This window comes from Sipha flava, unplaced genomic scaffold, assembly GCF_003268045.1.
Source record: "Sipha flava isolate LNK unplaced genomic scaffold, YSA_version1 106_pilon_pilon, whole genome shotgun sequence".
Classification (NCBI taxonomy): Eukaryota; Metazoa; Arthropoda; class Insecta; order Hemiptera; family Aphididae; genus Sipha; species Sipha flava.
Genome location: NW_020271721.1, coordinates 341,614 through 354,388, shown reverse-complemented (window position 1 = coordinate 354,388; position 12,775 = coordinate 341,614). Strand labels below are relative to the sequence as shown.

At 25.1% G+C, this 12,775-nt stretch overlaps 2 protein-coding genes across 2 annotated transcripts; one reads left to right on the top strand and one right to left on the bottom strand.

Moving 5' to 3' along the window:
* Nucleotides 1–10: 10 nt before the first annotated feature.
* Nucleotides 11–10,677, bottom strand: LOC112685049 (myotubularin-related protein 10-B). The gene is made up of 12 exons (XM_025556816.1): nucleotides 10,416–10,677; nucleotides 9,761–9,818; nucleotides 8,994–9,130; nucleotides 8,778–8,933; nucleotides 8,585–8,709; nucleotides 6,925–7,059; nucleotides 6,552–6,856; nucleotides 6,341–6,487; nucleotides 5,706–5,878; nucleotides 721–891; nucleotides 437–655; nucleotides 11–374 (listed from the first exon to the last, which is right to left on the bottom strand). Exons 1-12 carry the CDS (start codon nucleotides 10,479–10,481, stop codon nucleotides 153–155), a joined length of 1,914 nt encoding a protein of 637 aa, XP_025412601.1. The 5' UTR covers nucleotides 10,482–10,677; the 3' UTR covers nucleotides 11–152.
* LOC112685058 lies at nucleotides 2,813–5,511 on the top strand. The gene is made up of 2 exons (XM_025556828.1): nucleotides 2,813–3,322; nucleotides 4,995–5,511. Exon 2 carries the CDS (start codon nucleotides 4,998–5,000, stop codon nucleotides 5,490–5,492), a length of 495 nt encoding a protein of 164 aa, XP_025412613.1. The 5' UTR covers nucleotides 2,813–3,322; nucleotides 4,995–4,997; the 3' UTR covers nucleotides 5,493–5,511.
* Nucleotides 10,678–12,775: the final 2,098 nt, after the last annotated feature.

Here is a 12,775-nt window from a genome sequence, read left to right as displayed (position 1 = left end):
AAATTAAATAATTAGATTTTCAAAATATTTAGGAATTTGAAATTTATATGAATATCTATTTTGTTAAAATTAGTCTTACATGAGTATACAAGGTGAATCTGCCATAAACAAATAAAACAAATATATTAAAAAAAAGGAAAATTGTTATACTCTTATAGATGTTCAGGTATTTCAACTAATGATGTATCCATTTGGAAATCACTAGTATTTAACGATAAAGAGCTTATTGTTAAAGTTGAAGGAGGAACTGAAGTACTAGATCTCCAATGTGTAAATGGAAAAAATGATCCAATGTTAGATGGTGCACTTACTTCATGAGTATGTTTAGAATGTTTATCACTTGCATGTATTAATGTTCTGACTGCAAAATCTTCCTACAAATGGACATTTATATTAAAAATATTAAGAAATAATAACATTTTTAATAAGTACTTACTAATGGTTTTCCTCCGTTTGAAATTTCTAAAGTAGGTAGAAATCTATAGTAACATTGTGTCCAAATATTTAGAGATGAAATTTCTGAAGCTACTTTTAAAAATTCATTTTTAGCCTTTGAAGCATTGTAAAGTGGATTATGAAATTGAATTAAATCACGATCTAAGAACTGTTCTTCCCAGTCCCATATTGATCGTAGGATTAATGGACTTGACTCATTCTAAATATTAAATTAATAATAATTCATTGGTTTAAAAAATATACGAGGAAATTAAAAATACTAACATTTGTAGCATAATGACGATCCTGTTCACAATCAAATAAAAACGTATCAAATATAGAAATATGTGATGCATCCCAAAGAGTAGTCAAATATGTCTCTGTGAATTCAAATTCTGTAGGAAATTGTTGAAGCAATTGCCATACACAATCCAAAAACAATAACAATAGTGGTGACTGGAAAATATAAAATAAAAATTTATGTATATTGTAACCTATAGTATTAATACGTATAACATTTATTATTGATTTAGAATCTTCATATAATAATCTTATTTTGTTTAATTATTAATTCAATTTCAAAAGTGGCTATAGGTTATAAATTTATGACAATTATTTTCCCAAATATTTTAAAAATATGAACAGTCAAAATGACTGAATCATATTTTCCATAGTAATACACTTCATTATTACCTATCCGTGGTACATTGCATCAATGGCTTACCCAGTTAGATGCAGTGGTGTGCCAGTGGAGTAGACTCAAGTCTACTCAATTTTTATTCAGTGGTGGTAATTAATGTTTTTTTTCATGGTATTTAATTTGAAATGTAACATAATTTTATTATTATAATAATTAGAAAACAATGCGAGCTTAATTTATATACCTACAAATATTGTTCCTTCCGTCATAGAGCATTATAGTAACTATCTAATTAAAATTAGTGAAAATAGTAGGCATTTATAAAAAAATTGTTATTAGTTTGTTATATATACTACTTATAATTGTTAACTACTAATTATTAATAATTTTTATATAATGTTTTATGTAACGTTCCATTTAACCATTTTCTATGATTGAATATTTTATTCTAATTTATCTGAACTATACTTGAGTCTTTCAGGCATTTATAATATATAAATATACATACATTGTTAATGAGCATCGAATATATGATGAAGATGACATAAGATAATAAATATTAAAATTTACTACTGATTAATTACATGATCTTTTTTTTTTTAAATTATTACCAATTACCTTTCAAAATCAGAAATGTTTCGATTAAAAAAAAATGTGTACATTTAAAAAATTGTGTTTAAAATCGGGCATGAGCCTTGGTACGCTTTTGGTTAAAAGCATAAAAGTTCAATATTCTTTTAAATTTAGAGGACGTTATACCCAAAGCAAAACGGTTACAATGACTAATAGGAAGCGATTAGGTGTTTTTACACAGCGCAAGCACGTGACGAACGCACACAGAGTTTTCATAGTTGTTATCGTGCTGTTGACAAAACGGTCTAAAAATAATCAACATTATTGTTTCATCATCCATCTTGAGCCGGGTTCACACGGAGTCGTAAACTGAGTGAGAATACTACTATTAGGAGGGTTGGTCGTGATCACTACCTGGTGTGAATTGCTAATCGTGATAGTAGGACTCCTCAACGACCAAAGACAAAAATAGATCGGTCGTGTTTACTCCAGCATGTTGGAGTGAACACGACCCGTTAAGTCATAAATCATTTTATTTTTATATAATAAAAACATTTCCTATGTCAGCGTAATGTCAATGTACAAAATGAATACAAAACAAACAATTCAATTTGTTGTTTTGTATCGCGATGCAGAATGCTTGTGGAAAATAAATCCTGAAGTGTATAAAGACACTGATACAAGAGATGGAGCGTTAAAAAAAATATATACGATGAAATGGGTATCGATGGTTTTGATATTCATGAAATAGTCCAAAAGATTAAAAATATTAGATCAGTTTATTATCTAGAATTGAAAAAAATAAATAACTAAAAAATCAGGAGCATCTGCAATTGATATGTGTGAACTAGGGATCGTAAATTATTCAAGCAGTCGTGAGACATGCGCAAAACCATATTCTCGCCCAGTTTACGACTCCATGTGAACCCGGCTTTAGAATGCGGATAATGTAAAAATAATATGATGGTGATTACAATAATATCTCCACAATAGTCAAAATTCATATAATTTTCGCGTGCGCTTACGAACTAATAATTGATTAAGATTACTATTTCTTATAATGTGTACACAAATAATTATACTAAAAAAATGTCTGATAGGTTAAATTATAATAAAATAATATATTATATGCATATTAATATTTTAATATCTTATTATAGGTCCTTTTGCTCTTAAACTACTAGGAAACGAGTAATCGTAATTTTGCGTAGGCATGTTTTTACACTAAAAATCGGGGGGGGGGGGGGTATCACATCCTCTTGAATAAGTTTGATACAATACATACGTGCCTAATTTATATCATACATAATAAATATAAGTTAGCAGTGGCGACACTGACTTATCTATGTACATGCGTCATAAATGTATAATTATTTATTAAATAGAGATAATATGAATGTAATACTTAGTTTGTCACAAGACACAAAATAAATACTGAAATTACAATTACATCATAATCAACAAATTAATAATATCATACAAAATATAAGTATCGTAATTCATAGTTTTAGTTTATCAAAGTTCATGGTGAATGTAGTTTAATAAATATACATCATTCTTTAATTATAATTTATAAAATAAAAAAGATACTGATTATGAAAACTGATTTCTAGAAGTTTGTAAAAGAAGTTACAGTAGTTATTTTTTTGAAAATAAGTTTATAATTTAATCAAGGTGAGTAGTAAAAAAAATTAATTTTTTAAAAAATATATTAATTAAGTTATTGAATGGAATATTCTAATATATTTTTATAAATATTACCTATTGGAAAATTATAATAGCTTGCATGTTTTCAAATATTTAATTTATTAAATGTTCACTATATATGAATCGATTATTTATGAAAGGCGTAAGTCACAATTTTTTGGAAAATTACTTGTTTTAACAATATGTTCTGTAGTTTTAAATGGATAACTTACTTTTAAATGAAGTCAACTTTGTATGATACTTATTTTACTATGGCTATTCAAACATTTAGTTTATTTATGAACAGTGCTTAGTACTGTAGTTGACCCCATTCATAAATAAATATAAATCTTGCTGATTAAACTGTTTTCATAATAACAATTTTTAATAAAATAAGTTGATTTTAAAGTAAAATAATTTAGGTCTGAGAAATTGTAATATTTTTAATGTTTATGTATAGTTATTGTTTTATTTTGAACAAGATGTTATGCAATAACATTAAATAAAAATTGAGAAAGTTCCTTATAATAACTTGTATATTTTAAGTCATACTAAAATAAATCGGTTGAGTATTTTGGTTTACATCACTATATTACATACAACCCCGTTATGATTTAGTAATTTTATTTATGAAAATAATTAAGTAACTCATTTGTTTATAAAAAGAGTCAAACTTGTTTAATTTAAACTCACAATGCAAGTTAAAAAAAAATTTGAAAAATTGGTTTCCCCAAATTTAAATAAGTATAGTACATGAAAATTTCAAATATTTTTTTTTTACGCAAAATTGTATGAGAAAAATAGTTATTTTTAATTTCCTGAAAGTTTCAATTTTTGGATTTGGCTCCTATCATCAATAATCGATTCATATAATATTCTAGTTATTTCCAGCCTTATTATTTACTATAAAAATAATTTATATACACCATTCAAAATTATGAAAATTTTAGACATTTTTAGGAAATAAGCCCATAAGATTAAAAAGAACTAATTCTTTCTAATACTAATAAGGTTTAATGGGTAGAAAGTTACAAAATTACTCATTTTAAGTGTTTAAAAATAAAGTTATCTTTTTCAAAAATATATTTAATTTTAATGTATTTATTAATTATAATGTAATTTGGTTAGTATAATGCAACTTTAAAGTGTATTAAATAGATACAGGACAATTAAAATTTGAACTTTCATTATTTGTTACTTCCATAATATTTATTCTGAATATTTTAAAGTACCTTTTAGCAATAAGTTGATAATATAATGCTGATTTAATATTATTTCTACCATTAAGACTAATATAATTAAATATGTATTTAAGATAATGCAATACACCACCTAAAATTAAAGGTGGATACTGTGAATCTGATGGAATAGTTAAGTTAATCAGTTAACTTATAAAATATAATATAATATAATATAAATATAATATACTAAATAAATAATTTTGAGCAATTATACTAACTTATAATTAGTAATTAAGAAATAATAATACAATTCACAGTACATGAAAAAAAATTATTTTGGCTAACACAATATTTTATATATTTACCTATAATTGCTTCATTTGCACTTATAAGGCATAAAATACATAGCATATGATATTTTAATACTTATTAAAGTATAATTTAAATATATAACAAAAACTATTAATAATTTGTTTTAGAATATGGATAATGATGAAGGAGGTGTTGTATTTGTGAACTGCATTGGATCAGATATTAGTTTATGGAAAAAAGGACAATATGATGAAACTTTTGAGTTTGAATCTTGTCTACTCTACGATGAACCTGAATATCATGTTGAAAACAAAGAAATTAATTCAACCTGGAAATTTTTTGATCATATAACAAAAAGATATTTAGTAGCAAATGGAGAAAATGAGTTTCATTACAAAGAAAATTATAGTTCTTTAATAAAAGTTGAAATTAAAACTCCAATGTATGCTTTAAAAGAACTTTGCTTAAGTACTATTGCTACAAGGCTACTATGTAATGGCCATGAAGAATGTGATTTTAAAGATTTAGGAATTCCAAAGATGTTAATAATTGAAATGGAAAGTTATTTAAAAGATTTAAATAAAATTCATGGAGATGAAGATAGAGACGAATGGATTGACTGGACTGTATTTTACGAAAATGAATATAAATTACAAAATATTTAAACATTCAATGTAATTTAAACTATGTTTTTTTCTTTAAATACTTCCAATAATTCCAAAAATAAATTATTTTTAATTATAAAATTAAATTTAAAAATTGTTAAAAAAATTTTATTTAGTTTACACTAAATTTATGTTATTATTTTAATATTAATAAATTTAAAAAAATCATACTATTATTGTTAAATATAATTAATTGTATTGAAAAAGTGATACCTTAACAGAATCAATAGCATTGACATGACCAAGTCTTGTACAAAATGGATGGCCCATCACAACCCATTCTTTTTGGATCAATGTTTGTAATCCTACAATAGACCGAAAATAAGAATCAATCATAAGTTGTGCTAAACTAGAAATCACACAACATAAATCACGTCCATCTCGTTCTAAAACAGAAACAAAACATTTTTAGAATCAATAAATATATATAAAAAGAGTTCATAATAACCCTAATCTATATAAAATTATACATTAACTAATGGCAATAAATTTGTAAGTTATTTAAAGTATAAAATGTTTCATTTAAAATAAATTATAATACTCAAGCAATTAAGAACATTTTATAAATCAAATTTTAAATATTAATAACAATATTTGCAATAAAACTATGCATTAAAATTGTAATTTAGAAAATCTGTTAGTATATAATATATTTTGTTGGTTGTACTGATTGTATTTATTTATATGAATATCAAACAAATTTACTTGTTAGTTAAAACAAAATATTAACGCATGATGATCAAAATTAAACATTAATTTCCACTTTTCTTTTAAATTAAAAAAGTTACTAAGTATCTGAAAATTATCAGATATTATAAGTTAAATAATAATTATTTTTAAATACATACCTTGTAATACAACTGACTCATTACTATTAAGTTTATTAACAGTTTCTAATGCAGAACTTAGACAACTTGAAACATATTGTAACCATTTACTTGTTTCCAAAAGTGAATAAAAATGATTATCTTGGACCCAAAACTGTCTAGCACTTTCTATTTAAAGAATTAAATGTTTTAATAATAAAAAAAATATAAATATAATATTATAAGAACAAACCAGGAGCACATAGTTCTCGTAATTTAATGAAGCTGTGATTGACTTCTTTTGGTGATGGCAAATTCTTGGTTAAATCCATTATAAAAGGCCTTTGAAGATCAGGATGTGATTTCCTTACTATTTCTAACATAGCATTTTCTTGGGTTAAATTTGATGAATCAATAACATCTGCTTTTCGAGATAATGTTGCCCCATTGACAGTGCTCCAACACCAAGTTGGTAAACGACCATCACGAAAATGTTCCATTGCTGTTCGCAAATGGTTATCAATAACTGCAGATCCGATAACAATGAACTGTGGTAAACTGTTGACCAAATATTTTAATATACTTTTTAGATTTTATAAATGATTATTTATTTAATTTAGACCTACCTGGAAGATAATTGAAAATTATTATTAGAAGAATTTAAAGTCCAACCAAAACATTTTGTACGTCTAAGTTCTTTTTCCCAATCATCTCGACATCTAAATGTTGGCGTAGAATACCTACTCTGAATATTTGGCTCTCTAAAAATGAAATATAAAGCTTTTAAGCAATTGTAACTTCTAATAGATTACAAAGTATATATACTATATGTTATTTATTATTTAAAATCTATAAATTTAATGTATTTATAAATATAATAGTCATATTTAACGTATACCTAATAATATAAAAGTATATTCTAGTTAAAAAAAAAAATAATTTCATCCATGGGGAAGATTTAGGTATGTGGTGGTTCCTGGGTGGAATACATTGTGGGGACCTCTTATTCATAAACAAGAAAATAAATTTTTTATTTATTAAATAATATTTAATACTAAATTTAGTAGTAGTAACAATTAACTAATTATAATAAAAAAATCATAAAAACTATCAAATACAGTATAAGTAATCATTATAATATTATAATAAGTATTTGCTTTATAAAAATATGAATTTTTTAAAGTGTGTTCATTTAAGTAATTAAATAATGAATAATAAAAATAATAATGTCAAACAATTAAAATTAAACAAATAGAACTTTTATCTAGATTCTAAAACAAAGTTCATTGTCAACAAACGCAAATACATCTATTATTAGTTAAAAAAAATAACATTTTAAATGTCCAAATATAGTTAATTACTTTTTAATAAATATGCATAAACATAAATAAAATATTTTCTGTATTCTTTAAATACCATAAAATTCAAGAGAGCACCAAAAATTTAGGGGTGCTGGTGGGTAGATAAATGTGATGAGTATCTGCAGCCCACTCAACCCTCCCCTAAATTTGACCCTGATTTCATCAATAAATTAATTTAATATTTAGAACAAAAACACTAAGTGCAATTTTCAATATTTGTAAGTAAATTTTTCTTTTTATATATTAATATTTATAATTTATACAAAATAAATCAATTCAACCTATAATAATTAAATACAAGTGCTATCTCAAAGTTAACCTCCTGAATGTTAAATACATTTTAAACAAATAGAAAACAACCAATTATAGTACCCAATATATATTAGTACTTAAATTACTTTTTTACATAATCAGTAGTCATTTCTTTGCATTTGTTAAAATATTGTACCAACATATTCTTCCAGACTTAAAGAATGATTCTCTCAATACTTGAATCTCAATGTGGACACCAAGATGATAGAAAATATTGTAAATTATAGCTTGACTTATAAAGTTGTATTTCCCCTAAAATTTTGCACATTGAACTACTAGATAAACAAGGTGCGTCATGATTGTCTTTCACCCCTGGCTTTCTTCATTATGTAAATTTGTGCATCCATTATTAAATTACTGACCATTATCTTGGACAATACCATCACTTATCCTTTAGTTGCTATAAGCACACAATTAATGATATAACTACTACCAACATTTTCTTAAACTTGTTGAATTGTGTTCCAAAACCTTAGAGTTATTAGGAAATAATAAAGTACTCACTATATTGTTGCTTAAATAGGAAGAACAAGACTTAACAAATACTACCAAAATTCAAATTGTTATTAATAACTTACAAATTAATTGTATTATCCTTATAATTAAACTTTACCTGTAGTCATAAGCAAATAAAAGCTGATGTCTTTTTGGAAACGCATGATGTAATAAAGCATTTGCTAATGTTTTTCCATGGCCAAGTAATGAAAATTTAAAGCTATATGATAGAGTTCTCATATTCTATTACGATAAATACTTATATTAATTTATGTATTTTGAAAAAAAAAATGAAATGATGTGTCCTTTACTTGACATAAAATATGCAATCCTTTGACTTTATCATTAAAATGATGACCTGTCATAAGTCTTTTCTTTTTATCTCCCGTTAATAAATAAATAATATCTATATTAGAATGACATACATCATATTGACCTAAAAGTAAATTTTCTTGATATAATGTTTCCTGAAACAAATACATTCATTTAAATATTGAAGAAAAAATATACTATCTATTTAAATTTACTTCTAAATGTTTTTCATGAGAAGTAACAAATGAAAGCCTGAAATTTGTTACAAACAAAACCCCTGACAGTCCAGTTTTTTGTTCATTTACTGGAGTAAACAATAATACCTTTTGAGCTTCAGCAACTATTGTTTCCCCTATAAATTAAAATAATAATAAGGCTTATTTATTTTTCATATTATAACAAAATACTGTTATGTAACAACAAGAGTAAAATTCACTAAAATTACTTTTCATCATAAATTACTTGAAGAAAAGAATCAAGCAGAATAGAGATCATCTAGGACTTAGCTTAAATATATATGATATATTGACTATCAATAGAAAAAAAATATATATAACTTCTAACCATACAATTGGCTAAGTTTTAATGTATAATATTTTTGGTGTAAATTTACAATCACATTATAATTTTGATCACAGAAATATCAATATAAATGTAAAACCAATGCAGTTTTTGTTCAATTCGAAAACATTCTGAAGTTGATTTAATTATTCAAGAGTTACAAAAAGTTCCTAAAATAACAGTAGAAATATAGGGAAGGGAAAAATCTATTCTTCGGGTTGAAGTTATACCATGTGAATATGTAAATACATTAGGATGGGCATCACTATCTCTACATAATGTTTTAAGACTTACATTTCATTTAAAATCCAATTAACTTTTGATTGAAATATATATCGGTTAAAATGATCTTAATAAAATTAGTTATACATATTTTTTTCTTACTATAAATATTTATATATTTATATTTAATATTAAATACCTGGAAGAAGTTTTAGTGAAAGTTCTTGATCAATTAACGATGTATCACAACTTGAAACCTATGAATAAATAACAAAATTGAATTCATTTTTTAGGTTACAGTTATATTAATTTGTGTTGGATAAAATAATATCAAGTATATCAATTTGTTAGTCTAAACCTAAAAATGAATTAATAACACTTTAATTTTGAATAATTAACAAGAGATATCTAGCAATTGATATGATATAGTGTTAAGTTTTAGGAATACAATACATTTAAAACATTTAAAAAAGAATGTTTATAAAATATTGAGCAATAAATAATTAATTATTATAACCTATGCTTATATTTTTCTAATTAATAATAAATGATATACATAGATATTGAAATTTAAACCATGATTAATTATATTCAAAGTTAAAAGATTTATTAATCATCTATTAAGGAGCATATCGACAAATTAAATAAATATCCAAACATTTCATATTTTAAATTGAATTAATTATAATCATTATAAGAAATTGGTAGCTTAATATATAAAATATATAAAAAATATTAGCTATATAAATTATATATATATATATATTAATAATAGGTAAATTGTACATATCCTGACCAAAGGACAGTAATAATTGATTCAATTAGAATAATCAAAAAAATGAAGATTATTTTACCTGTTCATCATCATCCAAACCAATGTAACTTTTAAAACTATTTGTTAATCGTTTTTCATTCATCATTAAAGCCACCTCATATCTATGTATTGGATAAGTTTTAATGAAACATAAATGTTTTTTTTATTAAATATTTTTAATGAATAAAAAACAAAACAATTATTCATAGATAATGTATACAGACGTATATTATCATCAATAGCGAATCCTAAAAACAACTAGTTAATTAACTAAAAAGTTTAAAAAGCTTATCCTGTATCATCAATATTTTTTTTAAAAAACAACATAACCAAAAAAGGTTAATAACAAAAACATTTTGATAAGTGGATGTGTAGATCACATACCTTAAACATAATATTAATGTTATATTTACGTTCATTTAGTAAAAAGGATTCACGACATAGATAATAAAGGAATTTTTTATTATCTATGTTCACGGCTTAATAGGTAAAAAATGATAACAGTTTTAGTTCAATCGTTATCATAGTTGTGACCACGGTCTTAGAAACTAAGTAATAAGTAAATTTCTAAGACCGTGGTTGTGACCCTAATGACGATTTCTATAAATAGGTAATTGAAATTATGTGATAACTACCATTAGTTGCTATAATTAGGAATAGGGTGTTGAAAGAAAGTATCAATATTCATTATCAAAACAAGTATCGAATACAAATATTGATATAAGTACAGTATCGGAACAAATGTATCCATAACAGTAGGTATCGTATCGAATCATTAAAATTAAAAATAGAATATTCCATAATATCAAATGATGCTGTATATTTATAATTCAATATCTGCTGATGTCGATACTGTGTACTGTGGAGATACAGTGTGTAGCTCCACTTACTCATAATATCAACTGTTACCCTATTTTTTATATTATATTATTTAATTAAATAAAATAAATTAAGATAAATTAGGATAAATTAAATCTGTTCCTATCGTTATAAGAATATTCATATATTTCTATGCATTCACGCTGGGCCTTGGCAGGGTGCGAGAGGTGCGTGTGCACTGGGCGCCATTGACCACCGGGGTGCCAAACGCATTTTTATAATCTACATAAGTAATCTTACTGAAAATTCAACATAATTATGTTAAAAGCTCTTTCCCTGTTTACATATTATCATATCATCTTTAGAAGTGTTTGTACATCGTACATGTTGACAAAAATGTTTAATGTGAAAAATAAGGTAAATCTGATGAATCTGTTTCCGGTTCTCCAATAATGTTATGTAGACTTTTTATAAGTATAAAAATATTTGGTAGAGGGGGTGAGGGCACTAGAAATTATTCTTGGCACCGGGTGCTGATTATGCTAGGCACGGCATTGCATTCGCATATATAAATATAAATTTTATATTTTTGCCTTCTCAGTAAACGGGCGTTTTATCTAACGTACTAGGAAACCCATTGTATTGTGGATTGTGGTCTGATATTTTCGAAAAATACTACTAAATATCAACTAGTCAGTTTCGGTATTGAGTGGGAAAATCCCCCTCTACGCTCAAATAACTCAAATAATTCTACTTGATACCAATTTTCAATACCATTCAATCTTTCATTCAGTACTTTTTTATTAATATGAGTAAAGTATCTAAGTAATGGTATCGATACTAAAAGTACTTGTATCGAAATAAAAGTATCGATACTTTACTGGTGTCGATAGTATAGCAACGTCCCTAGCTGCAATGATCGGTAACACAGAACGCGGTCTGTAGCGGCGGTTAGAGATATTTGCCCGCAACGGTAAGACGGTTAAGTAGTATTACGTAATATCGTATTAATCCCGTCATATAGATGTGTATATATAATATGTAGGTTAAACATGACATATATTTTTAACATATCCATCATTTGTAATCATTTCATTTTTTTTAATTTTTTATTGATATAATAAAACATAACATAAACATAACAAAACAAAATACATCATATATAATAACATGACGCGGAATCATTTTAAGATAATTAATGTATGATAAGACATTTATTCGTCAAAAAACTTGTTATTTGGTCAAAAAAGTACCTAATAACTACTTGGCGGTTAATTTGTGGAATAAATCTTATTCTGACATTGAAAAACCAGTAATTATATATTTTTTCTTATCTTCGAATAGCTCTTGTTATTCGATGAATAAATATGTTTTAAAAACCGGATCTTAGTGAAAATAAAATTCTCTGTAGAACGCTATACGTATTTTGTGTATTTAAAGACGTCTTCGTGTTTAAAAATTGGTTGGTAGACTCGTCGCATTTTCCGTGTGACCGGCAACACTGTAGTCTGCGACAATTCTGTTGCTGATGCTTGGAAAATAATTTCCGTCTTTACTGAAAACATTTCAATTTTGTCTGTC

What these genes read in the sequence shown, in the direction of transcription:
- LOC112685049 (XM_025556816.1), bottom strand. Translation starts at nt 10,481, where the DNA reads ATGATGAATGAAAAACGATTAACAAATAGTTTTAAAAGTTACATTGGT. An exon ending in TTCACTAAAACTTCTTCCAG is followed by an intron (nt 9,131 to 9,760) that starts GTATTTAATATT and finishes TTTAATTTATAG; the next exon opens with GGGAAACAATAGTTGCTGAA. An exon ending in GATTGCATATTTTATGTCAA is followed by an intron (nt 8,710 to 8,777) that starts GTAAAGGACACA and finishes TTATCGTAATAG; the next exon opens with AATATGAGAACTCTATCATA.
- LOC112685058 (XM_025556828.1), top strand. Translation starts at nt 4,998, where the DNA reads ATGGATAATGATGAAGGAGGTGTTGTATTTGTGAACTGCATTGGATCA.